Source organism: Otolemur garnettii, unplaced genomic scaffold, assembly GCF_000181295.1.
Source record: "Otolemur garnettii isolate 467f Iridium unplaced genomic scaffold, OtoGar3 scaffold00039, whole genome shotgun sequence".
NCBI lineage: Eukaryota > Metazoa > Chordata > Mammalia > Primates > Galagidae > Otolemur > Otolemur garnettii.
In genome coordinates this window covers 14,596,914-14,622,588 of record NW_003852434.1, presented here as the reverse complement: position 1 = coordinate 14,622,588, position 25,675 = coordinate 14,596,914, and the positions used below count along the sequence as shown (strand labels likewise).

Genomic DNA, 25,675 nt, shown 5'->3' with positions numbered 1-25,675 from the left:
TAATACATGTGGAGTCAGAAAAACGTCTAGAATCTAGAGCATTAATTATTTTCAGATCAAGTAACTTTCTAGGCAATTCTCAGGCCTGACCAAAGGAGAGTATTTACTGTATTATCAATGTTTTCAGGTTGGCTGGCATCATTTAAAATATCATGGCAAAATATTCAGGTAAAATACTCCCAACATGCAAAGCCACTTTAGGATACAGTTTACATTAAAACGAATTAACTTTTTGATAAAGCAACTAAACTGCAAGTTTTCATTAGTAATATTTATAATGTTTAGACTACATTTTAAAATTTACATGTTAAACACTGTGAAACACTTAAAACAGTTATTTAACATTTAATTACATTTTATACTATTATTGTTTTACTTTTTAATTTAAAAACCATATCATATAAAATAATTGTAATTTCATGTGTTCAAAACTTTGTTAAAAAAAGGTTTATACTGTACCTTTATAACAAGCTAATGTAAGGGCACTCTCTTTAAATTCATTGGAATGCGTATTAATGCCAGCCCCGTTCTCTAGCAGCAATCTGGCTACTTCCACATGCCCAGCACTTCCAGCTTCCATAAGAGGAGTGTGACCATTTTCATTATGGTCCTCAATACTAGCACCGGATTCCAAGAGCACCTTTACAACATCTACATAGCCTCCAGCACAAGCATATGTAAGTGCTGTATTGCCTATTTTAATCAGGAAATACAAAAAGTCATTAAAATAAAGTACCAAAATAAAGCATCCTATTTTCATTAAGAAGAGAACTGAAAAATTATAAACACAATAATCAGTAATATTATTATCATATATAATTCCTTTCCTATTCCATTTTATCTTTCTGAAATCAACTCCCTATTCTCATTTTCCATTTAAAACCAGTCACGTACATGCGGAAAATCAAATATACTTATCAGCACTGCGAAGTTGCAAAGAATTGAGTTAATTCTGCCCTGAAACTAACTTTTCCCTTTCTGATGAGAATAAAGTTGTCTGCTTTAACTTTAATCAGAGAAATGTTTCACAAGTTTTATTCTTTGTTATTTTAATGTTCTTAACCTAAAATTATCCATCATATACATACCTTATGCCATCCCTTTTAATCACATGTCTGTTTTCACTACAATTTCAAGTATCAGTTATCTGATCAAAGTTAAAGTAATTTCAAAAAACTTTTTTGTGATAAAAATTTCCCATGTTCTAAGAAAAATCAACTTTCTGGGTAAAATGAGGATTTCTAAAATTCCTTCAAACCAGAATATGTAGACCTTAGAAACAACTTTAAAAATCTAATAAATTTGAAAAGATTATGTAAAAATACACAAAAGATATTTTCATATAATTTTAGAACTTTTATAACAAAACCTTCTAGGCCTAAGTATGGGGGCAACAATTAAAACTATAGTGATGCTTTTGTGTGGCACAATATTTTTTAATACTTTCTTTTTCTCAGGTGACAACTTAGCAATGGTAGGCAATGATGGACCATCCTTTTGCTCCATAATCTTTTATTCTTTCTATCTTCCCTCTCCTTCTCCCCTTAAAAATAGGAAACCTAGATTTGAGAGTCCACACCTCTCCAATTCCAAGATGGTGGCCCCACTAATTGAGTAGGTTTTGTAAACTAATCTAAAGGAATCTTAGAAGCCCAAAGTTACCCTCAGAAACAAAAGAAATTGCATTCATATATATTCCGTATACTTCCAACCTCATGCACAGATTTACACAAATGTGCAGCACATTATTCTAAGAAATAAAAGAAATGATAAACAACACTAAAGATCACGTTCGTGAGAAATTATCACTGAAGGGTGTTACTATTTAGCGAAACTGAAAAAGAAATGGGTGTGACCTGTTGAAGACTGTGCATTGACATCAGCTTTATGAGCTAGCAGCAGCTTCACAATTTTGACGTGTCCTCCATTAGCAGCAGCCATTAAAGGTGTAATGTCACCTTTGATTCCCCTATCTTCCACATTTGCATGCATTGCCAACAAAACCTTATGAAAGAAAAAGTTTAAAGGTTATTAGAAAATGATAATTTCATCAAAAAATGCTGAACAGATATATTTATGTAACATCAACCTCGTCATATTACAATAAAAGTGCCAATAAATACACTTAATTTACCCAACAAAAACTGTTTGTTGAAACAGTTTCAACCTAATGGTTGAAAGGGTTTATTTTATTTTTCTTTACTAAGGAGGTCAAGATGAGAACAAAAGTTTTATTTTCATAAACAAACCTGTGCAAGCTCATAGTATCCAGCTGAACAAGCTAAGCAAAGGAGGCTCTCCCCTTCCTCGGTGTGTTCATTGACACTCCGCCCTTCGATGAGGAGCTTCCGCACGGCATTCACATCACCTTCTGAACAGGCTTCTGCCAAACTGCGGCTATTATGGGAAGAACAATGTCATCTCAGGATGAATGTATGAACATTAAAAATATGAACAGCAACAGTATTGGTTTTTGATGTCAGCTTTAACAGTAGTCCTAAATTAAAATGTCTTATTTCAATGTCATTCATAACAAAATGCTGAAAATTACTGAGTTCACTGTGTTAATCTCCACAGAAATATCATTGAATTAAAATTATCCCAATATTCCTAAATGTTTTTAGTTATGCAGCTGAAGAATAAAGTCTGAATTGCTATAAGTGGAAAAAAAACATAAAATTTCAAAGTAAAATTTTATAGAAATCACACACAAAATACAGGTTATAATGATACTTCTTTTGTTTGGTCACTAGAATATTTGTATAAAATTTAATTAAGAAGTATAAAATGAGCAAAACTTGTACATATTACAAACACCTTTAAGATCCTTCCATGAAGTAAACAGAAATCAAATAGAAAAGTTGGGAGAATGCAATATTAATAAATAACTGATAGAATTTTTAAAAGGAGTATTTACTTATATTTGGGGGGAACGTCTCAAAAAATCCAGGCAAGAAAAAGATGAATTCAAACAAAAGGAGTGGAAAAAGTGAAGTAACAATTAGACTGAGAGAAAATTTTTTGCCCTATAAATCTCCCCTAACAATTCTAACTACAGGCAGGCGATCCCCAGGTAATGAATAAGATAGCTTTGCAGATCTGTTCTGAAGCTGAATATGTATGTGAGCTGGACAGGTAATAACATCCGTTCCTAAGTGCAAACTGTACATCAGTCAGATGGTTGTAACTGCAGAACTGAAACAGCCTCCGACTGTAAATAAGAGTGTACTAAGTTTGATGTCTGTAACTCAGGGACTGCCTGTACAGAGATTTCTGACTTATTTTTAGAGAAAATTCATTCTAAAGCTAAATCCAGGACTATTAATATTCACTTTTATTTTAATAACAATAGCATCTCTGTAAGGTGACCATCCAAGGGACTGTAACAAACTGGTCAAGATAAGGAACTAGCCCTACTATACTGATTAAGTACATGGTGATACATATCCAGTCTACAAAAATTAGGGAAACTTAAGGAGACAGTTAATGTAGGGAGGTGGTCAACCATGGAGGTTCATGGCCCTATTACTTCATTACTAATGAAACCCAGGGATAACCACTTTTTTATGCCTCTATTATTACCACCACCTAGAATTAAGGCCATCATTTTTAGTGTCAATATGGAAAAGCCTCCTAACTAGTTTGCATGTTTTCACCTTTGCTCTCCCCTTCAGGCTCTTTTGAACAGGCAGCCAGATGAAATGATTTAAAGGAAAGTAGATCATGTCATTCCTCTACTCAGAACCTTTCGCTGCCCTTGAACCTCACTTATAGTAAAAGCCGAAATTCGTACAAGACCTGCTCAGTGGCAGGATAACACATCCTCTTTCATTTTACCCCTCTGGCTTCACTTCCTATTCTCTCACCCTTATTCTTCTTTGCTAAAATCTGCTTAAAAGTGAAGATTTCACAGATCATACCATTAAAAATGCACCATGATCTCTGCTATGGTTTGAAAATGTGTCCCCTCCAAAACTCATATTGAAATTTAATCCTCAATATGGTAGTATTGAGAGGTGGAACCTTTTAGAGGTGACTAGGTCATGAAAGATTAATAGGTTAGTACAGTGGTTCTCAACCTTCCTAATGCCGCGAACCTTTAATACAGTCCAAAGGTGTCGTAACCCACAGCTTGAGAACCACTGGGTTAGTGAGTTAATGGATTATCACGGGAGTGGGACTCGTGGGCTTACTAAGAAGAAAGGAGACCTGAGCTACCGCACTCAGCCTGTTCACCCGTGATGCCCTGCGCTGCCTCCTGATGCTCTGCAAGGAGTCCTTACCAGCAAGAAGGCACTTACCAGATGTGGCCCCTTAATCTTGGACGGCTCGACTTCCATTAAATTTAAGAAATAAGTTACTTTTCTTTATAAATTACCCCATTTCTGGTATTCTGTTATAAGCAATGGAAAATGAACTGATGTAGGTTGGGGACATCCAACCCAAACGTCACCCTAGTATCTCCTCATTTAATTTTTTTCCATAGTTTTTTGACATTGTGTGCCACACTACATATTTTACTTGTTAACTATACTGTCCCCGTATCAAAGATGAAAGTCTCACTCAATACTTAATAAGCTTGCCTACCAAAAGTTTCTTTAAATGTCTCATTTCATAGGATGCTGACAGTTCCTAAATCCAATACTCTCTACCATTTTTAAGCAAGTTTAGAGCAAACCCTTCCCATAGAACATTTACTATGGAGGAGTACACCTTTACTCTCTTTCATCATAACGTCTGTCTGGCTCTTTCTCTCTCTCTGTCCCCACCCCACACACACATCATATACTCGATCCTCATCTACTTCACCATTTGGATTTTTCATTCAATTTCCATATGTATTGCTAGCTTTAAAATAACATTATAGGATCTATTTGAGCAATGGCTGAATTTCAGGACTTGTGAGGAAAGGGCATATTCAGTCTAGTATATAGCATTCACAGCACTTAACGCTACCTATTTCTTAAGGTTTGTTCAATAAATATTATCACAATGTTCTACTGTCTTGCTGCTAAAGTCTAATATTTTCTTTAAAAATCTAACTTCTTATTTTTTTATTCTATTTCCTGCTCGAACTACCTTTACTAGCCCCTCTAAGGTGTTTTCAATTTTCTTTCTTGCCAATCTCAGCAAGTAGCATATGAAAAAAAAATCTGGAAAATATCAAAAATATTACTGGCTAGTAATACGAACATTAACTAAGAAATAAAACCCACCGTTAACTAAAAGAGAGTCAATCCATGATAATAGTAAAGTAAATTAATGAAAACTCCAAAATATAGATGAACGGAAGACTAATAATAAGAGTCTACAGCAAACTCCAGCACTTGCTCATACTTTACCTCTCTTTTATGTTCTTTAAAGATGTTGCATAAAAATACCAGTACATAAAAGATAATTATTAAATGTTTTTACTCTAAATTTTAGTTAGAAAAAAGTCAAAGAAGCCACTGAGGACTGAAAGAGTAACATATATTAATGCTTCTTTGCTAGCTGCTCCCTAGTTTCTATCCATTTTTCAATACACTTATGAACAGAATGAATATAAGAGATGGTGTGATTTTCTGCCATATAATTATCACCAGAAAAACTTAAAACACCAAATCACAAAATATTGACTGAGCCTTTACTAACTATAAAGTGCTATTCACAAGGAATTGGAGGCAATACACCAAGTCCCTGGACTCACTTCCATTCAAGCTATGGGGACTAGAGCTATGATTTTTTTTAAAACTTCATGAAGCAAAGTTCTCCTTTTTAAAATAGTCCAAACTATAGTCCAAATGAATTAGAAAAAGGCATTACTAATTGAAAAGTATTTACTCTTTGTCACCAACACATTAAAAACCCCCAAAATCTAAATAAGTAAAAGATCTTTTATAACATATTGACTAAAAATTAAGCCTTATATTCAGATAGGCATGGGTGCTCTGTCATTTGTCATCTATCTGACTCTGATTAAATCCCTCACTCTCTTCAGCTTTCCATCTGTAAAATGGAAATTAAAAACAAAACATGACTTATAAGGTTCTGTACATGTGAATAAGACATCATACGTTAAGTAACTAGGATAGCACCCAGAACAAAATAAATGCTCAGTAAGTGTTAGCTATTTTCATTATTTTTAAGAACCAGTTGCACGCTGACTGCAATGACAATGCACTTACTTGTCCGACTGCCCTGCACTTGCTGTGCTTTCAGCTCTCATCCGTGTCAGCGCAGCAGCAGCTTCATCCAACGCACAACTAACAGACGACGTCAACCTCCGGAGCACTTCGGGATCTGCAAAGGCTTTACCATCAGCCGTGGATAATTTGCCTATTCCTATTACATTGTTTCACACCAATATGGACATACCCAAAAGGAGAAACAAAGCAAAATTCAAGTTACTTAAATCTATATGTTATGTTAACAAATAACTTCCAAATGCTACAGTGGATATATATTTTGTCTGCCTGGCATCTTTTGAGAAACTACTCTTCCGCAATTTTCTAATAATCTTCTTCCCTCCGTGATTTATAAGTACTTGATCCTGTAACTCTCTGTGCCAGAAATGGGTCTTTGGCCTATGATGGCAACGTTAGGAGTCCTCACTTAAACTTCTGTCAAATCTTTAAAAGAAGAACCTATATTCAAAGGTTGCTAAATTGGTAAGATGTGAGTCATGAGTTATTTAGCCACTTTTATCACCACATACAGAAAAAGACTGCCCCAAATAAAGGCAACATACAGGAGAGCAGAAAGGAGATCATATTATTTTTGACTCACTGACGCCAGTAGTGCCAGAAGCCAACACCAACTCTAGGCTTTGGTAAATGTACACTTTTACTTGAGAATGTTTAGTTGGGCTATCACTTGTGATGAAAATGGCTTTTAAAAAGCATTCTAGACTAGCTATAAAAGATAAGCAATGTTTGAGTACCTCATTTCAAATTATGTCTACAATTAACTTACTACATATTCTCAAAATCTTATCAAAACTTATCATATCTAAAAATCATGCATAACAACAAAAGAAAAATAATGTCAAAAACAGGCATGGTTAGAACCATCTGCATGAAACACAATTTTCTGCTTTTGTATATAACCCTGCAAAGCAAGCCTAACTCTGATATTTATTAGTCTAACTAAGTGGTACTTAATCCAAGCTGCCTTCAACATCACTGGTGGTCGGTCCTATTTAAAAATATAGATGCTGAGCTCTCCTATGTCTATCTGGAGATCTAACTCAGAAAGTAGGGCCTAGGCATCTATACATTTTAAATGCTCTAAGGCGATTCTGATGCATAGTCAAAAGTGAAATCCTTTAGCTCTAATATTATGATAAATATTATAGAATCCTGCTATTCAACATGTGGTTCATTTAATAGAAACTGCTACTACGTGGGAGCTCGTCAGAAATGCAGAATCTCAGGCCCTAAGATAACTGTGATCCAAAACCTGCATTTTAAAAAAGGTTTCCAAGTGATTCAAACACATAGTAAAGTTTAATACTATTTAGGTTTTAAAACATATTTAACTAAGACAGAAACAAAAAGGACCACTCACTTGGTAATAACAAACATATCTGAAAATACATAGAATCAAAGAGATTCAGTAATAACACATTAAGTCTATGCTTAAAGTTTATAAAAGTTTATACTTGTTTTCTTTTTTAAAAAACTAAGATATAAAATATTACATCTCACAAAAACAAAAATAAATCTAGCACTTAATAAAGTGGTCATAGCAGTCAAATTTCACAACTGCTGTAATCAAGATGTACAAAGCACCAAAACAGCCTTGATCTGATTAGATTTATACCTGTTGTATAATTCTGTATAACATTAAAAGTCATATTATATTCTAAATCTGCTATGATTTATTTGATAGATCACCTTTGGTTAATTAAATATAATATATTGTGGTACTATTGAGGTCAAAGTCACAGAGATATTTCCATCCACATAAGAAAACTAGCTCTATTTTTTCAGCCAATTCTGATCGGATATGTAACAAAAATTCGTCAGCAATAGCAATAGGAACTGGCAAGAAGCTAGATCTTTTCATTGTTTTGAAAAGAAAAAACAACAACAAAATACACTTTATGTCTTTATGAACTTCACTTATCTTCCTGATAACCAAGATTTTAGTAAAGCTAACTAGTAAACAATCAAAGATATAGGTGGCAACCTTTCAAATTAATAAACACTGAACAAAAATTACTTATTCTACCTACCCTGAATCATACAGATCCTTTTTTCTAGTCTTATCCAGTAATTAATCGACAAAAAAAAAAAAAAAAAGGAACATGATGACTAAACTATCCTTTCACTGTCTAAAGTCTAAATGTTTAATCAACTGAACAACAGAAGCACAGAACTTCCAACAGAGGACCCATGAAAATATTACCTAGATTTATGACTTTAAAATAATGGAAGTAATTCTTTTTCCCTTTTAGACTTTACTCAAAGGAAGTCTAAAAATGTAACAGAAACTATGTCTTTAATACAACTAGGAAAAACTTGTAATTCTAAGTTAATATTTATAAAACAAAGTAAACAAGAAATAATTGACTTAACAGAACAGAGTAAGCTGAAACACAGCTATCAAAGAGAAACAGGCTACTAGCTCTATCAACCCAGTAAAACTCAGTAATTAGAGGTACATGGGTGAGGCCTGATTGGAAACAAGGAGACCACCAGAACGCTTGCAAGGCGTTATCATATACAGGTCTTTATTGCTAAGCTTCAAAGCCAGGTGACCATTATCTAAAGAAAAGAAATCAAAAAGGCCCTGGAGTAGGGGACATCAGGTACCAAATAAGAGGTTGAGATAAAGTACTGCATAAATAGAGTATTAAGTCTAGCTAGGCATTTTGGTGGACATCTGTAGTCCCGCATACTTGGGAGGCTGAGGCAAGAGAATTGCTTAAGCCCAAGAGTTTCAGGCTGCGGTAAGCTGTGATGCCACAGTACTCTATCGAGAGCTACAAAAACTCTGTCTCAAGGAAAAAAAAAAATGAAGAAGAAAAAGATATGTCAGCAGACCCCCCCCCAAAAAAACAAAAAAAACAAAAAAAAAACACGAGTATTAAGTGAAGGTCTGCATGATGAGACAGACCCTCAGCCTCCTTTCCCTTTTCAGCTCCCAGAACTCTGGCAGGCAGGTTAATTATTCCCAAGCCAAAAAATTGACAGATGTGTCTCAAAGAAAATGATACTGACATTTTGGGAGTTCACAAAGACATGAAAAGGTCTCTGTTCAATAACTGTGTGCTAGGAATTGTAAAATATTCCCAAGGTTACCCACCTTGATGTACATACCCCACATAATCCTTCTGACTATGAATTTCATAGATTGTACTCCTGTGATTAAGTTACGTCATAAAGCACAGTTGTCCTAAAGACAAGAAGATTATCCTGGTGGGCCTGAGCCAATCACATGAACTCACAAAAGACTGAGATTTCTTTGGCAAGTTGGACATGAGGAAGTCAAGAGAGTCAAAGCACAAGAGGACTCTACTTGCCACTTTTAGCATAAAGACAGAGGAAGCCACTTCTCAAGGAATGTGGGCAACCTCAAGAGAGTGAAAGGAATTCCTTCTGGCAGCCCATAAGAAAATTGGGATCTCAGCTTTATAAATGCAAGGAACTGAATTCTGCCACTAGTAACAACGAACTTAGAAGTGAATTTTCACCCAAAGCTTATACAAGAGAACTCAGCACAGCTAATTCCAGCCTTGTGAGAACCCAAGCAAGAGAATCTGACTGGACTGTCCCAGATGCGTGACTCACAGAAACTAAGAGATAAAAAAAATAGTTGTTTCCTGCCTCTATGTTTATAATAAACTGTCACCCTGGAGTAGAAAAGTAACATGTACTGTATATTGAACTGCACAAGTTGGCAAAACATATGTAGACTTTCTATTTTAGCTTCTTATGGCATTGTTATTAACTACAAACAAAATGCAGAGACCACCATTTAAAGGAAATCTGAAATGTAAAAAAACAACTAAGGCATTTGTGAGACTAAATGGCAAATGAGACTAAAATTTTGATATGCCAAAAATTCTATACCTTTGGGGAAGGAAGAATGGAAATATGTGACACAGAGAGTGAAAAGTCCTAAGTAAGTGTGGCACCAAACTCCTCAACTATACCAGAAATTAGAGGACAATGGAGTGGTAACTCCAGTCCAGTTACCAGTTTCTTTCTAGTCTGAAGGAAAGTGATTTTTAAATGAAAATTCTATACCTAAACTATCAAGTAAGAGACAAGGTAAGAAAAATATCCCTCAAGCATTCTTTCTCAAGAAAGGTATTGGGTATCTAAACCCTGTTCACTCTCAGCATCGCAGTAAGAGAAGCAACTGGACAACCATGCCTCTGGGATGCATAAGAAACCACACCACACCAGGAAAGACAAGCAGAGCCAAAACAGAAAAATCCAATTCTCGTCAAATATCTGGGCCCTGGTTTATACCCAGAGGTGTAACTGGCAAAATCGATAAAGTGGGACAAATAACTCAAGTTAATAAATAGGAAAAAAGAAGGAACTGTTACAATTAAAGATACTTAAGAAAAATATAATAATTACCATTTAAAGATATGTGAACCCTATTTGGATCCTGATTACAGTGTCTCAACAGTAAAAAGACACTATGGAATAATTGGGGAAATCTAAATCTGAACACTGACAGGATTATTTGATTATAAAAATTAGTATTTTTTCTTTAGATATGCAATGGTATTATAGCTATTATTTCTCTTCAAACATTCTTAGTTTAGAGATACATACTTAAGTATTTATATATAAAATGATGCTTAGATTTGCTTTAAATTAATGTGGGTGAGGGTGTTGGCAAGGTGGTAATGAATAAAGTTGAAATAAGACTGCCTCTCCAATGATGGCTGTTGAAGCTAGATGACAGACACGCAACAGAGCACTATTCTCTCTCTAGGTTTGTGTGTGAAATTTTTCACTAACAAAAGGAAGAAAATAAAAACAGAATGAAGAGAAGAAGTGAAAGAATCCTGAAGGGGAAGAGAGGAGAGGACAGCCTGTTAATTACCATGAAGAAAACAAAAAAATGGAAATAAAGATAGAGGCAAGAAAAATCCACAACCATTAGCGTTCTCTCAGCTGAAATCCACTTTCCGGTAGTACCTTTGAACCTGGTTCTACCTCTTGAAGCCACAGACAACAAATACTCTTCTGTATGATACTTTTCTAAGCATTTGAAGAGCACCATGTGCAATCCTCATATTCTTGTCTTCAGGGGAAGGATTCCCTGTGATTATTTGAAAATTATGACATATTTTCAAATATTTGCATAATCCTCATTTCTTTCTCAACTTCTACAGCAACATCAAATGTCCAGCAAAGTGCAAACTGAGTATCTATTATTCTATACATATAGTTTTCTATGCTCAAAACACAGGACAGTGCACATGCCCTCACTGTATTTTGGGTCAAGATCCTTTTAACAATCCATTCTAGAATTTTACCCTGGATAGAAATCAAGTTTAACCAGAAATTCTTCAAATATTTAAATGCTGTGTTACAAGCTATTTATTGAAATGATTACTAACCAGTAACAGGTTGAGTTTTATCCTATAGTAAAGTAGTAGTTTATATGCATTGCATATACAAGATAGTACATCAGGGTTGTTCAATTATAAAAAGTTAGTCTTTGCATAGTTTATTAAGTGTTCATAGAGATTCAGAATTATTAATCCCTTATACTTAAGGCATTTTTTAAATGTTTTATTTGATCAAGCTACACATTTTCTGTCTTTGTCCCTCTTTCTTTTTTTCTTTTGTATTCTTTTTTTTTAATTAAATCATAGCAGTGTACATTAATACTATCATGGGGTACAGTGTACTGTTTCTGTATACAATTTGAAATACTTTCATCCAACTGGTTAACATAGCCCTCATGTCTTTTTCTTAGTTATTGTGCTAAAACATTTATATTCTACAATTAATGAGATTCACATGTACCCTTATAGGATGAACCATAGGCGTGATTCCGCCAATCACCCTCCCTCTACCTATCCTCCCCCTCCCCTCCCCTCCCTCTTCCCTCACCCCATATTCCTGGGCTAAAATTGGGTTATAGCTTTCCTATGAAAACTATAAATTAGTTTCATAGTAAGGCTGAGTACATTGGATACTTTTTTTTCCATTCTTAAGATATTTTGCTAAGAAGAATATTTTCCAGTTCCATTCATGTAAACATGAAGGACGTAAAGTCTCCATCTTTTTTAATGGCTGCATAGTATTCCACGGTGTACATATACTACAATTTATTGATCCATTCGTAGATTGATGGGCTCCTGGGCTTCTTCCATAACCTAGCAATTATGAATTGGGCTGCATATTTGTATATGTGTGTGTGTGTGTGTACTCAAACACACACACACACACACACACACACACACACACACACGGTGGCCATAAAGTTTGAGTGCAATTTAAAATAGCTCACAAACTTTACAGACACCTGTATATGAAAAGCTTTGGTTATGTATATAACTCCTATTAAAACACTGGGATGTTTTGTTGTAATGTTTGTTGTAATGTTAGAATGGGAACATTACAAAAATACAGTGATTCATTTTCAAGTTTTAAAGAGATAGTCTATAAAAAAAAGTGGGGGGAACTGTACATATACAATTCTCATTATAAATTGTAATTATGGTCTGTGAAGTTGCTAGACATACTGAATTAGTGAAAACTGTGCTGAACCACTCACCGGTCATGGGAAATACACAAGGTTAAGTTACTGCAAATCTCTAGTCACATCATTGTCACCGATACATAACTTTGTTTTGTGTGTTTTTTTAACATATATTATTGATTCCATTACACTGAACTCACAGCCAACAGCACTATAATTTATGCCCAAACAAAGCTTATCTAACACCTATATTTTCCCCATAAAGCACATCACTGCCCATTTTAGGCACATTACAGCCATTTCATGCTCAAGAACATTGGACAGCACCTCAGCAAAATCACCTACAAAAAAATGTGAAAAACATGGCACTAAATAGACTTCAAAAGGATTCTTGTTTACAATATGAGAACTGAAACAAGAAGCCTTAATCTTGTTCAACCTCAGCTGGGAACAGGCATGTAGGGTGACTCAAACGTTTTGCTGCTCTGAGTATGTCCACAAAAGACCGCCACATGCTGATTTGGGAGTTGCAAATAAATTTTAGCAGGTAGGCAAATTTACAAATACAAAATTCATGAATAATGAAAATACTATATAAGAAGTCTCTCTTTTTGGCTCAGCCCCTGTGGCTCAAGTGGCTAAGGTGCCAGCCGCATTCACCTAAGGTGGCGGGTTCTAATCCAGTCCAGGCCCGTCAAACAACAATGATGGCTGCAACCAAAAAAAAAATAGCTGGGCATTGAAGCAGACGCCTATGTCCCAGCTACTTGGGAGGCAGAGGCAGGGGACTCGCTTGAGCCCAGGAACTGGAGGTTGCTGTGAGCTTTGATGCCACAGCACTCTGCCCAGGGGGACAGCTTGAGGCTCTGTCTAAAAAAAAAAAAAAAAAAAAAAAAAAAAAAGGATGTCTCTCTTTTTAAGTTCAACTGTAGCATGTGGATTTTACTCCGGTCTTGAAAATTAAAATATGCTTTAATAAAATGTTCCACGTAATTCTCTAGAAAAGCAGTCAAGTAACCTTTACAAATAATATAAACTAAACAGCCAAGATCATTCCTTTACAGTAAGAATTTTAGTTAGATTTACATATAACTTTGGATAATAAAGTAAATGTATTATTATATATAGTCTGTATACATACCTGCAGCTTCTAGTAAAGCTTCCAGTCTGGCTTGTGTTTCTGGATCTACTGTCCTGAGGTCTGCACCATCAGCAGTGCCTGATAAGAGCAACTTGGAGGCCGTTTCCAGCATTGGATTTTCCAAATCATCCTGATCCAAAATGAAAGACTCCACCTAGAAAACAAATACAAAAAAAGGAAGGAAAGAGACAAACAAAAGGAGAAAAGGAAAGAGAGAAGTAAATAGAAGAAAAAAAGGGGGGGACAGAAAAAATATTTTAACTTAAGTACTAATAGTAAATATAATGCTACTTTAAATAAATTAAATGGGATATATAAGCTTGCTGCCTAACTAAAGAGAAAAATGACATTTGTTGAAGAATTTAAAAATGTATTATTCATAAATAGTCTAAATTTGCTGACTAAAATCATATGTATTCTTTCTAACTTCAATTTTGTTAAGACATATACATAAGAGTATGAGGTTAATGTTTAGGCTATGAAATCTTTGACAGAAGACCTAAATCAGCAGTTGTCAAATGTTCTGCTTTCAGGACTCCGTTATACCCTTATGAAGTACTAAGCTCCCAAAGACTCCATATAAGGAGTATATACACTGATGCTTACCATCTTAGAAATTAAACTACCAATTTAAAAAAAAAAACACATTCATTAATATCACAGTTGATTTTATCAGAAAAGTCTTTTAAGTACTAGGAAAGCTGTCAAGCCTAAGCAAAAATGAGTTACAAATTCTAATTTGCTCTTGAAACCATAAAGCACTGTCTACAAATACTGTTGATTGTTTTCCTTAAAGAGGTACAGTCACTTCAATCATTTTTAAGAATGCTTGACAAACACCCAATTCTGATAGGTAGTTTTCATTTATACTTTACAGTTAAAACGGCATTTCACAACCCTCCCCCCCAGAAAGTGGCTAATTCACGTCATGTCTCAAAAAAACCCACACAAGTGCTTTATGTGCACTTCCCATTTTGTTACACACAGCAATTAAAAGGACAGACACTCCAAAGTGGAGATTTCATAAAAGTTGTAATTTTACTTCTTCATCAAGAACATTCTTAAAGTGAAACTGGTTTTTCATTTTTTTTAAACTGCCAGTGCATGGCAATGAGGAATACAATAAAATTAGTAGAGTTTGGTGCCACGCCTTGATCAGGAGGCCAGAAAGTTTTACCTACCACAATACTTTTGAACTCTTGGACACTTTGAAATGTTCTCTGGGACCCTGAAGGGTCCACACATCGTATGTTGAGAAGCAATGACAAGAAATGTATCAGGTCCAATTTTTGAAAATTTTAAGAATTAGAAAATAACCAAATCCTAAGACATGAAGAAAAGTTTTATTTGTGTTACTTATAAATAGGTACAAACATATATTATTTGCTCATAAAAATTTATCATCATTAATATATAAAATAATCACCATTTAATATGATCAGAGGAAATATATCTCACAAATCTAAGGTACTTCTAACATAGAAGTACAACTAACTACTAAAACAGATGTAAAAGTTGTTAATAATCTAGAATATAGTCATGCTCATGCCTAGTACCCCTAAAGTCATGAATGACAAAAACCCATTAAGGAATAAATTCCTATCTTAAACACACCAGAAACTCTGTGTTGTTCCATCTTTGAAAGTCACCAATCAAGTAACTCAGCATACTACTATATTTAATCAATAAATTTAGTATTACAAGTTAAATTTGGGAAGAAACATTTGTCTCCAATGTTCCATTAAACTAAAGCAGTTTATATGAAATAATATTTGAGAATACTAATATTGCAAATACTAATAAAGCACAGAACACACTCAAAACAGACTCCATAAATATTTTTTTAATTTCATAAAACTTTGCAGTACTTTAATTTGTCAGTAACAATCATTAAAATGGCAGGGAGATAAAGATAACAAAAAACGTGAAAACAATTTTTTTTAAATTTTAAGATATTTTAAAAGGCAGTAGCAAATATAAACAAAGCATGACTCTTATAGGCTAATTAATTAAAGAGTTATAGTTTAGGAAGATTAAAGTATAGGAAGTAGACTTTGGGGCATGGTTTGGCCTTAGCAAGATGTGATTCAAATTATAGCAGTAAAAAATGTCTTCCTATAATCAAACACGGTCCAGAAATTAATCTTTCTAAAGAAAAGGTTTTTTTCTCAATGATATTTTCTCTGTTATCTATATCATTTCATTCAATAAGAGAAGACAAAGTAAACAAAGAAAACCAAATCTAATAAACATAGGTAAGTTAAACAGACAAAAAATTAAATAATATGGTATTTTAAAGTTTTAGAAAGAAAAAAAACCTCAAAGAACCATGTCAACTGCCAAATCAGAAGTAAAGATCAGAGGTACTGAGGTTGTTCAAAAGAGACACTGAATGCAGATACAAAATGAAAAAGCTTTTATCAAATTAACTAATTTGTGTAAGTGGAGAGGAAAATAATGGCACTGGCAGACAAGTATAAAATTAAAATACAAAACAGTTTACTGTAGGAAAAGTCTAGAGGTTAGAAGTTAGATCATAGAGGAGATTAAATTTTAATCAAAAATTACTTTCTGACATAAAGTCTCCTCTACCTTATTTTATCATAACTAGGCCTAGTGAAAATTCCCTAAAAATATTGCATTTCTGTCCCTTAATGAGGAATACTAAGTACAATGGCATTTGCTTTCCTAGTGACTTTGAACTTTCCCACAAAAATTCTTAAGTTAATTTTTTTGTTTTTGTTTTTGTTTTTAGACAGAGTCTTGCTGTATCACCCTGGCTACAGTGCAATGTATCATCACAGCTCACTGCAACCTCAAACTTTGGGCTCAAGTGATTTTTCCGCCTTGGCCTCCTGAGTAGCTGGGACTGCAGGTACACACTTGGCTAATGTTTCTCCTGTATTTTTGGTAGAGATGGGTGTCTTTCTCTTGTTCTAAACTCCTGAACACAAGCAATTCTCCCACCTAGTCTCCCAGAGTGTTCGGATTATAGATGTGATGTGAGCCATTGCAAGTGGCCTCATGTTGATTTTTAAGCCCATGATAACTTAAAAAAACAGTAAAGTCAAATGACTATGAAAATTCTTACAGGGAGCTTTTATTTATTTATTTTTTATTTATTTATTTTTTTTTTGGAGACAGGGTCTCAAACTGTCGTCCTGGGTAGAGTGCTGTGGTGTCACAGCTCACAACAACCTCCAACTCTTGGACTTAAGCAATTCTCTTGCCTCAGCCTCCCAAGTAGCTGGGATTACCGGCACCCGCCACAACGCCTGGCTATTTTTTGATTGTAGTTGTCATTGTTAGGCGGGCAGGGACTGGATTCAAACCAGCCAGCTCCAGTGTATGTAACCAGCGCCTTAGCTGCTTGAGCTACAGACGCTGAGCCTTACAGAGAGCTTTAAAGGGGGGCAGGTAGGGGTGGTGCCTGTGGCTCAAAGGAGTAGGGTGCCAGCCCCTTATGCCAGAGGTGACGGGTTCAAACCCAGCCCCAGCCAAAACTGCCCCCCCAAAAAAAAACGGGGGTAGGGGCAGGTAACTTATCAGGATTAAAGAACAGAAATGACTATTATTTCCACCAGTTATAGATTAACAAAGTATCGGCTAATTTCAAGGATATTACTATACTAGAATCTGAAGGCCCAGGTACCAGAATTGCTGTAACTGCTACCTGTATGACCAGCAAGTCGCTGAGCCATCTCCATCTCTAGACCTTTATTTTGCCTAATTTTTTCATAGAATTGTCACACATGAATATTACATATATGTAATATATAAAACATATTTACTGTCTTTCTAAGCTCCATGAAAACAAAAATTTTTTTGGCTTACTGATGAGCACCCAAACACTAGAAGTAGGCTTAACACATTATCAGGACTCAAGCAACTACTGAATAAATAAAAGAATCTGTAAAGAGGGTGAAATTTACCAGATGATTTTGAGATGCTTCCCTTTTAGATTCTCAGAGGCTCCAGAATAATTGGAGGAGTAATCACAACAAATAAAAACTTGATAGATTTTATAGGAGACTTTAAAAATCAAACATACATTTATTAGAAATATTCTATATGCAAGAGATTATTTAATATGTTTATTATTACAGATGATAAAAAATGTGTAAAACCAACCCTGGCCCCTAGGAAAGTTTGTACAAAAGAAAAATCATATAAGGTAGAAAGTGTGTAAGGCAATAGGAGAAAAGAAGTGTTCTTTATAAGAGTTTAAGAGAGGAAGAAGAGAACTTCCTCCTTTAATATCAATTCCTCTCCTTTCCTTTCCAACTGGAAAGATACTGTGCTACATTACAGAACAAGTGAGGAAAGACTGGTGCAATGAGATGCAATCTTATAAAAACACAAAAATAAGCAATCCCATTTTAAATTGAAATCAAATTACAAGTACGTATTTGGTTTGTCTTTACCACAAACCCAGATGAAGTGGTTCAGGTTAAAAATGGAAATGCATTTTCCCTTTGAAAACTAAATGTTAATTAAATTATTTCCAGAGGAAAAAATAAAGTAATTTTGAATCATAACCAAGTTCTGGAAAATAAAACACACTAAAAATGATCAGAATAAGAAATTGAAACAAACATTTTAAGATACGGTAGAACCTCTGTAAGCTGTAACACACTGGTTGACATACAGAGGTAGTCAACAGAAGGAACTAGGCCTTAGTCCATGAGGTGGGTATCTGGTCTGTGAAAATTAGTAACTTAAGGAGGTGGCAATGTAGGGAGGTGCTCAGCTACATAAGCTCTATTGTATTTTCTTTAAATGAAATGTGTAAAGGAAAGGATGTCCTCATTAAGTTTATTTCAAGGGGGAAAGGTCTTTCAAAGTTACAATTTTTTTTTTTTTGAAGTTTTTAGCTGGGGCTGGGTTTGAACCTGCCACCTCCAGCATATGGGACCAGTGCCCTACCCTTTTGAGCCACAGGAGACGCCTAAAGTTATAAATCTTTAAAAACTTAACAATTTAAGTTATACTTAATGTATTGTGGATGTGTTTGACTAGCAGGATATTTCATGAAAGAATGCTTATACATCAAATTATTATCTAATATAAAGAACCATCAAGAAACAAGAGCCTTAGAAACCACCAGGTTCATATCACTGTTTACAGAGAAGAAAAGTACAAGTACCCTTATTTAAATAACAGGTTTCTAAATATCTAACACCAAGTGACCAGTTATCCAGTTAACTAGTTCAATATTCTTTCCACCAGAAAATTCAATGGTGGCATAATAAGGAACCAAACATTGCTCTAGAAAAAGTGATTTTAAATTCTACATTTAGAGATCAGGCTATCACTACCTGAAACCATTGTTTAACTACTAAAAGTGGGACAATCAAACATCATATGCCCCTGATTTATGCAACATAAAATACTCAGCAACTCCTATGAAGTATTCTTGACCACCTCCCCCCAATAGGGACTTTAAACCTTTAAAAATGACTTCCAGTATACAAATAATAAGGCAAATACAGTGACAAGATAAATCAGTATTTCTCTATGTAGGTACTATTGACATTTTAGGCCAGAAAAGCCCTGTTTGGGGGGCTGTCCTGTTTACTTCCGAATATTTAACAGAATCCCTAGCCTTTACTCACTAGATGCCAGTAGCTACCTTCCTTCAGTTTGTGGAATCAAAAATAGCTACAGACATTGTCAAAAGTAAGAGAAACAATGATAAAAATCCTGGGGAGAGTAAGGAGGTTGAGAAGCACCAAGTTAAACTGAAGCTAAACAACAAATCTAAAATGTGGAACATTTTACCAATACAAGTGGCCATTTTCTTTAAGTAAGTGGGATGGAAGCAAAAAAAAATTTTTTACAGTAAAAATTGTTCCAAATTAAAGAGACTCAAGTGACATACCTGGCAAAATAATATAGAATTTACTTAAATCCTAATTCAAATAAGCCAATTGTAAACATAGCATTTTGGGGACAAGCAAAGAAATCTTGAATACAAACTAGGCATCAGATAATATATAGGAATCACTGTGGTTATGTAAGGAAGTGTCTGTATCTTTTATTAGACATGCACACTAGAGCATACAGGAACAGTGTCAGAAAGTCGCCCTGAAATACTTGAGGAAACAAAGCTGTGTGGCAAATTCTTGATAATGTTAAATCTAAGATATAGACATACGGAGGTTACACTAGCCTCTGTACTGTGCATGTTAAATCCTTTTAGTTTTTAAAGACTACATAGGTGATATTTACTGCAGAGGTTTCTATTTTATTAACAGTAATAGTACTTTGATTGGTAGAGTAATTAAAATTATTTTTCACTTTCTCCCCAAAGTAAGCCTGACTTAATACAAACAATAATAAAAAGCAATGTCTCTTAACAATAGTCAGAACTAAATAGAATTGTTCTACCTTTAGTGGTACTCTAAATCCCTCCATATGCCAAACAAAGTAGCACTGAAATTTGGAAATATAGGGCCATCAGAACCAACTGTGAACTTTAGCATTACATTTCAAACTACTCCACAAAACAGATACATAATCACTGTCATGTTAGAGAAAAACAACTCATTTTGTACTTTAATAAACTAGTATTTATTCCGAAAGATAGGGAAATAATATATTTTGATTAACTGGACATGATGCATAGAAACATCCAGCACCAATTACATGCTACATTCAAAACAGTACGCTGACCAGTGGAGAACAGAAATATAAAGTGACTTTATTATGTCTTTTCCAATGTCTTCCATAAATATAAAATATAGAAATGTGACTCTATGTGCAATAACTATCAAAAAGTTTTAAAAATAGCACTTACATGGATACCAATATAGGGACTGTACAGAGGAAGGAGAAAATCATTCTGAATATGTAAAACCACCTTGAGATATGTGTTTAATTAGCAAAACCAAAAAATGTTTCTTGGTTAAGTCTAGCAAGAAGAGACAAGCCTTTGGCAAATATGATTATGGAAAATGAGAGGAAGAGAAAAATATATGGATTTATTAAAACTAGAAAACCGAGTACTACTATAAATCAATAAATGTAAAAGTCTAAACAAAATGGTTTTTTAAAAAAAATTACCAAAATTAATTCAAGAAAAGAAAGAAACCTAAGTAGACTATGTCTATTGAAGAAATCTTTTTTTTTTTTTTTTTTTTGAGACAGAGCCTCAAGCTATCCCCCTGGGTAGGATGCCATGGCATCACAGCTCACAGCAACCTCCAACTCCTGGGCTCAAGCGAGTCTCCTGCCTCAGCCTCCCAAGTAGCTGGGACTACAGGCGCCCGCCACAACGCCCGGCCATTTTTTGGTTGCAGCCATCATTGTTGTTTGGCGGGCCCGGGCTGGGGATTCGAACCCGCCACCTTAGGTGTATGTGGCTGGCGCCTTAGCCGCTTGAGCCATAGGCGCCGAGCCTATTGAAGAAATCTTAATAAAAAATCTTAATAAAAGCAACTAGCTCACTAGCATTCTATAATTTTATGTTCTTTTAGCTTAATATGAAAAGAAGAAATACAGAAAAAAAAAAAGAAATCTAAAGGTAGTCATAGATCTAATTTTTAAAACAGCACTGAACCCAAGTGGATCTAGAGGTAATCTTTACCAAATATAAAGAACATTATTATATACAACATTTTACAAAATAGAGCATTATCATTTTACTTAGAAGGCTCAGAAAAGGGAAAACTCTCAAGCTCATCATAAATAACCCTATTAACAAACCTGAACAACAACAAAGTATAAATAAAACACACCATTACCAAACTAAATTCAGAGGCAGTATAAAAGAATATCACATGACAACCACAAAAAAAGAGATTAAAGGAAACACTAATTAATAGAATTAATTTAATATATAGAAGCAGTGATTATCCCCGGCCTGGACTGCTTTTCTCAAAGCTTTCATTCTCCATGTCTCAGTGTATATTTTACCTTCTCTGATTACACTGCCAAAGGAAGATCTCTCCTCATCTTTCTACTTTTTCACTGCCTTTATTTCATCCATAGCACTATCACAGCCTGAAGTCATTTTGTTCTTGGATATCTTGGTTATTAGCTCTCTTCTCTATATAAAGAAAGAAAGGAACCATCCAGATTTCTTAGCACTATCCCTAGTACATGGCACTGCCTGTGACCCAACGTAATATCTAAATAAATATTTGTTAAATAAATATTAAAAATAAAAAACATCATGACCAACATTAGCAAATGCATTAATGCAATTTACCAAATGAAAATACTAAAGGTGAAAAAGAACATGTATCTTCCTAACAAAAGCACAAGATTAAACACAGTATTCATTATCATAAAAAGCCAAGAAGGAAACTTTGTTCACGATAGATAAAACAGTCTACCAGAAATATAAGACATTAACTATAACTGTAAGATTTTAAAACTTAGAAGCATTCTACTTAAATCAGGAATATAAGTGAAGAGTTCTAGAAATCACAGCTTGGCGCCCATAGATCAGCGGCTAGGGTGCCAGCCACATACACCGTAGCTGGCAGGTATGATACCCAGCCCAGGCCTGCCAAACAACAATGACAACTACTAACCAAAAAATAGCTGAGCATTATGGTGGGCACCTGTAATACCAGCTACTTGGAGGCTGAGGCAAGAGAATCTCTTAAACCCAAGATTTTGAGGTTGCTGTGAGCTGTGACACCATAGCACTCTACCAAGGGCAACATAGTGAGACTCTGTCTCAAAACAAACACACAAAGAGTTCTAGAAACTCTAGCCAACACAGTAAGAAGGATTAAACAACAAAAAAAAAAAAAAAAAAAAAAAACCCTAAAAACCAAAAAACCAAAAAACAAACCCTAAGTATAAAACACACTGGAAAAGGCAACAAAAAAATGCCATCATGTACAAGAAACATAATCATCCTTTCAAAAACTTCCAAGAATCAACTGAAAAAGTATCCAGTAAGAGCAAAATATAAAAATCAATAGCCTTACTATATACCAGCAATAACCCCTTAGAAAATAAACTAAACAATGGAAGAAAAGATATAATTCACAATAACAACAAAAACTAAAAGATAGTCAGAAATTCACCTAACAGGAAAAGTGTTAAGACCTACATGAGGGAAAAAAAGTATAAAACTTTACTAAAGAACGTTAAAAAATAATAATAATAATAATCCTGAAGAAATGAAGAGGCATACCATGTTCCTGGATGGGAAGAGTCAACAGTGTAAAGATGTCAATTCTCCCCAAATTTATCTGTAAATTCAATGCACTTCCAATCAAAATCCCAAAGGGATTTTTAATGGAACTTGATATGTTGTTTAGAATCAACATCTGGAAGAGAAAATACACAAAAATTGCCAAAAATTTCTTTGAAAAAGACAATGAAGGATGCCCTACTGGATTTCAAATATAACATAAAATGACAATAACCAAAACAGTAGGATAGTGAATCCAGAACATATATTTGAAACTTTTAAAATGTGATCAAGGTAGCATTGTAAGTCACTGGGGAAAAAAGGCATGGCTTAATTTTGGGAGAATGGCTACAAAGCTGGAAAAAATAGGACTCTACCACAAAATAGACAAAAAAAAAAAAACCCCTCTAGATAAACCAAAATCTACTACTAGAAACAAATAAAATTAAATAAGTAGAAGAAAATGTAACAGATTTAGTTGTTATGATATTGTATAAAAGAAGGCTCTTCTGGAAAGATACAAAATCTGGAGACTTGGAAGAAAAGACTAATACATTTTGATAGCATAAAAATAAAAATGCAAAGATGTCATAAAATAAGAAAACTGACAAGCTAGGAAAAAATATTACAAAATATAATGTAACACATTATAAGAGAATTTTAAAGAAATTTTTAACTTTCAAAAAGATAAAGACAAATGTCACAATGGACAAAGTGTTGTGAGTAGTATGCAATTTACAGGATAAATATGAATGTCCAATAAATATGCTCAACTTCACTGGGAGTCAGATTAATACAAATTAAAATGACTCTTTTCATCCACTGACAGATAATAGCTAATATTTTGAAGGAATACATTATTTGGCTAAATCAGGAATATAAGTGAAGAGTCCAAATCCAAAATATATAACATTTTCTTTCCAGGAATTTATTTAAAAAACAGTTGCACATGTAAACCAAAAACTGTGTTCATTATAAGATTGATTAAAGTAGAAAAAACTATAAATAATCAATATGCTCATCAATAAAATGGTTAAATAAATCATATACTGAACATCTATATTAAGAATAAAGTGACTTTATATATAAAAGACTATACCGCAGCTATCTAATGTAACTGTCCTGCTCATTCTGTCTCAGCACAGTTGATCTCTTTTGCCTGTTATCTTCATGAACTTAATGACAGTGATATTTTCCCCCCTTCAATTTGTTTATTTCCTTCCTCCCACTTAGTTCACTTAAGCAGGGACTCTATTTGGTTCTTTGCTCTAACCCTTGCATTTAGAATTGTGCCTCAAACATTAAGTATGTAAAAATATTTACCAAATAAATACGTGAATATGATGCAGCGTAATACTCCCCATATTAGGGAGTATTAGGTGGAAAAAATAAACTGTAGCAAAACAAACATTGTACAGACCCATTTGACTCAAAAAGTAAAAATAAAAAGTATACATGTGCAAAAACGCACACAAAAAAATTCAAGTTGGATAAACCCAAGTTTTTAACAGTGATAATTAACGAATGAAATCAAAGAGGGAGTTTTACCTTTTTACTTAAGCCCATACTTTTCTATATTGCTTACCTAAAAAACAAACAAAAAAAACCTGTAGTTTTCTATTAGATGATTTTAGCAAATAATTAAGGAGAGGGCTCATCTTTAGACTTTCCAAGAAAACTGTTAAGAAATACCTAAACATTTCCATATTTCTAGCAAAAATCCCAAGAGAGTTGTAACTATTTGCAGTACTTTGAGACATAAAGAATTAACTCACTGGTGTATGTAATTCAGTAAAAGGTATGCATACGTAAACCAGTTGTTTTTAAGTGAAAGAATGAAGCCTTGGCATCAAAATCAAGTATTGTAAGACTCAATTAAAGCAATTATTTTCTCGAAGAAAATAAAATTGGAAAAATATTACATTCTCTTCTTTCATTACTTTCCTTCTGCATCCAATGAACTTTTTTTTTTAATTGGGGTCATCAAAGTACAATTCATAGCAAAATTCACCCTGTTTTGGCTGTACAAATCTCTGATTTTTGAAAAATACATAAAAGTTTCTAATGTTTATAATTAAGATAAACACTTTCTAATACTCAAAATGTTCTGTCTTATATTCTGTAGGCAATCTTCTAGCACCACCCTCTGCCCCTAGCAAACATGTCCTGTTTTCTTTCCTTCTCTTCTTTTCCAGAATGAAAGGACTCATACAAATTTGGGGGTTGGTTGAGCTGCTTTCTCAAACACATAATGCTTCTGAGATCATACATGTTGTAGCATGGATTAGTTCATTCCACTTCATTGGTCAATAGTATTCTATTATATAGATGTCCTATAATTCACTTATTCAATTAATGATTATTCAAATACAATGCTTTATTATGAGCATTTTTCATTTCTCTTAGGTAAATACATAAGAGGACAGGTAATGTAACAAGTGTATGTTTGTATTTATAAGAAACTGACAGATTTTCCCAAGTTATAATACCACTTTGCATCCCTACCTGCAATGCATGAAATTTACAGTTGCTCTAGATTCTCACTAGCATTCGGTATTTTCTATTTTCTTTTTCTCATCTCCCACCAACTGCCTGACCCTACCTATTTTACTAGGATAAAATCCTATAAAAATCACACTGTAGTTTTTTTCTGCATTTCCCTAATGGCTAGAGAATGATGTTAAACATCATTCCTTATGAGTTGTTTTTTTTTTTTT

At 34.1% G+C, this 25,675-nt stretch overlaps 1 protein-coding gene across 5 annotated transcripts in view; it reads right to left on the bottom strand.

The window, feature by feature from the left end:
* The window catches only part of ANKRD17 (ankyrin repeat domain 17), a 157,616-nt gene that overhangs the window by 73,885 nt on the left and 58,056 nt on the right, over positions 1-25,675 (bottom strand). For all 5 annotated transcript variants that reach the window (XM_012805355.2, XM_012805356.2, XM_023513404.1 and 2 more), the window contains 5 exons: positions 13,805-13,958; positions 6,168-6,324; positions 2,250-2,397; positions 1,857-2,004; positions 460-693 (listed from right to left, as the gene is read on the bottom strand). In XM_012805355.2, the coding sequence (XP_012660809.1) occupies positions 460-693; positions 1,857-2,004; positions 2,250-2,397; positions 6,168-6,324; positions 13,805-13,958 (841 nt within the window). The remainder of the gene's footprint in view (positions 1-459; positions 694-1,856; positions 2,005-2,249; positions 2,398-6,167; positions 6,325-13,804; positions 13,959-25,675) is intronic.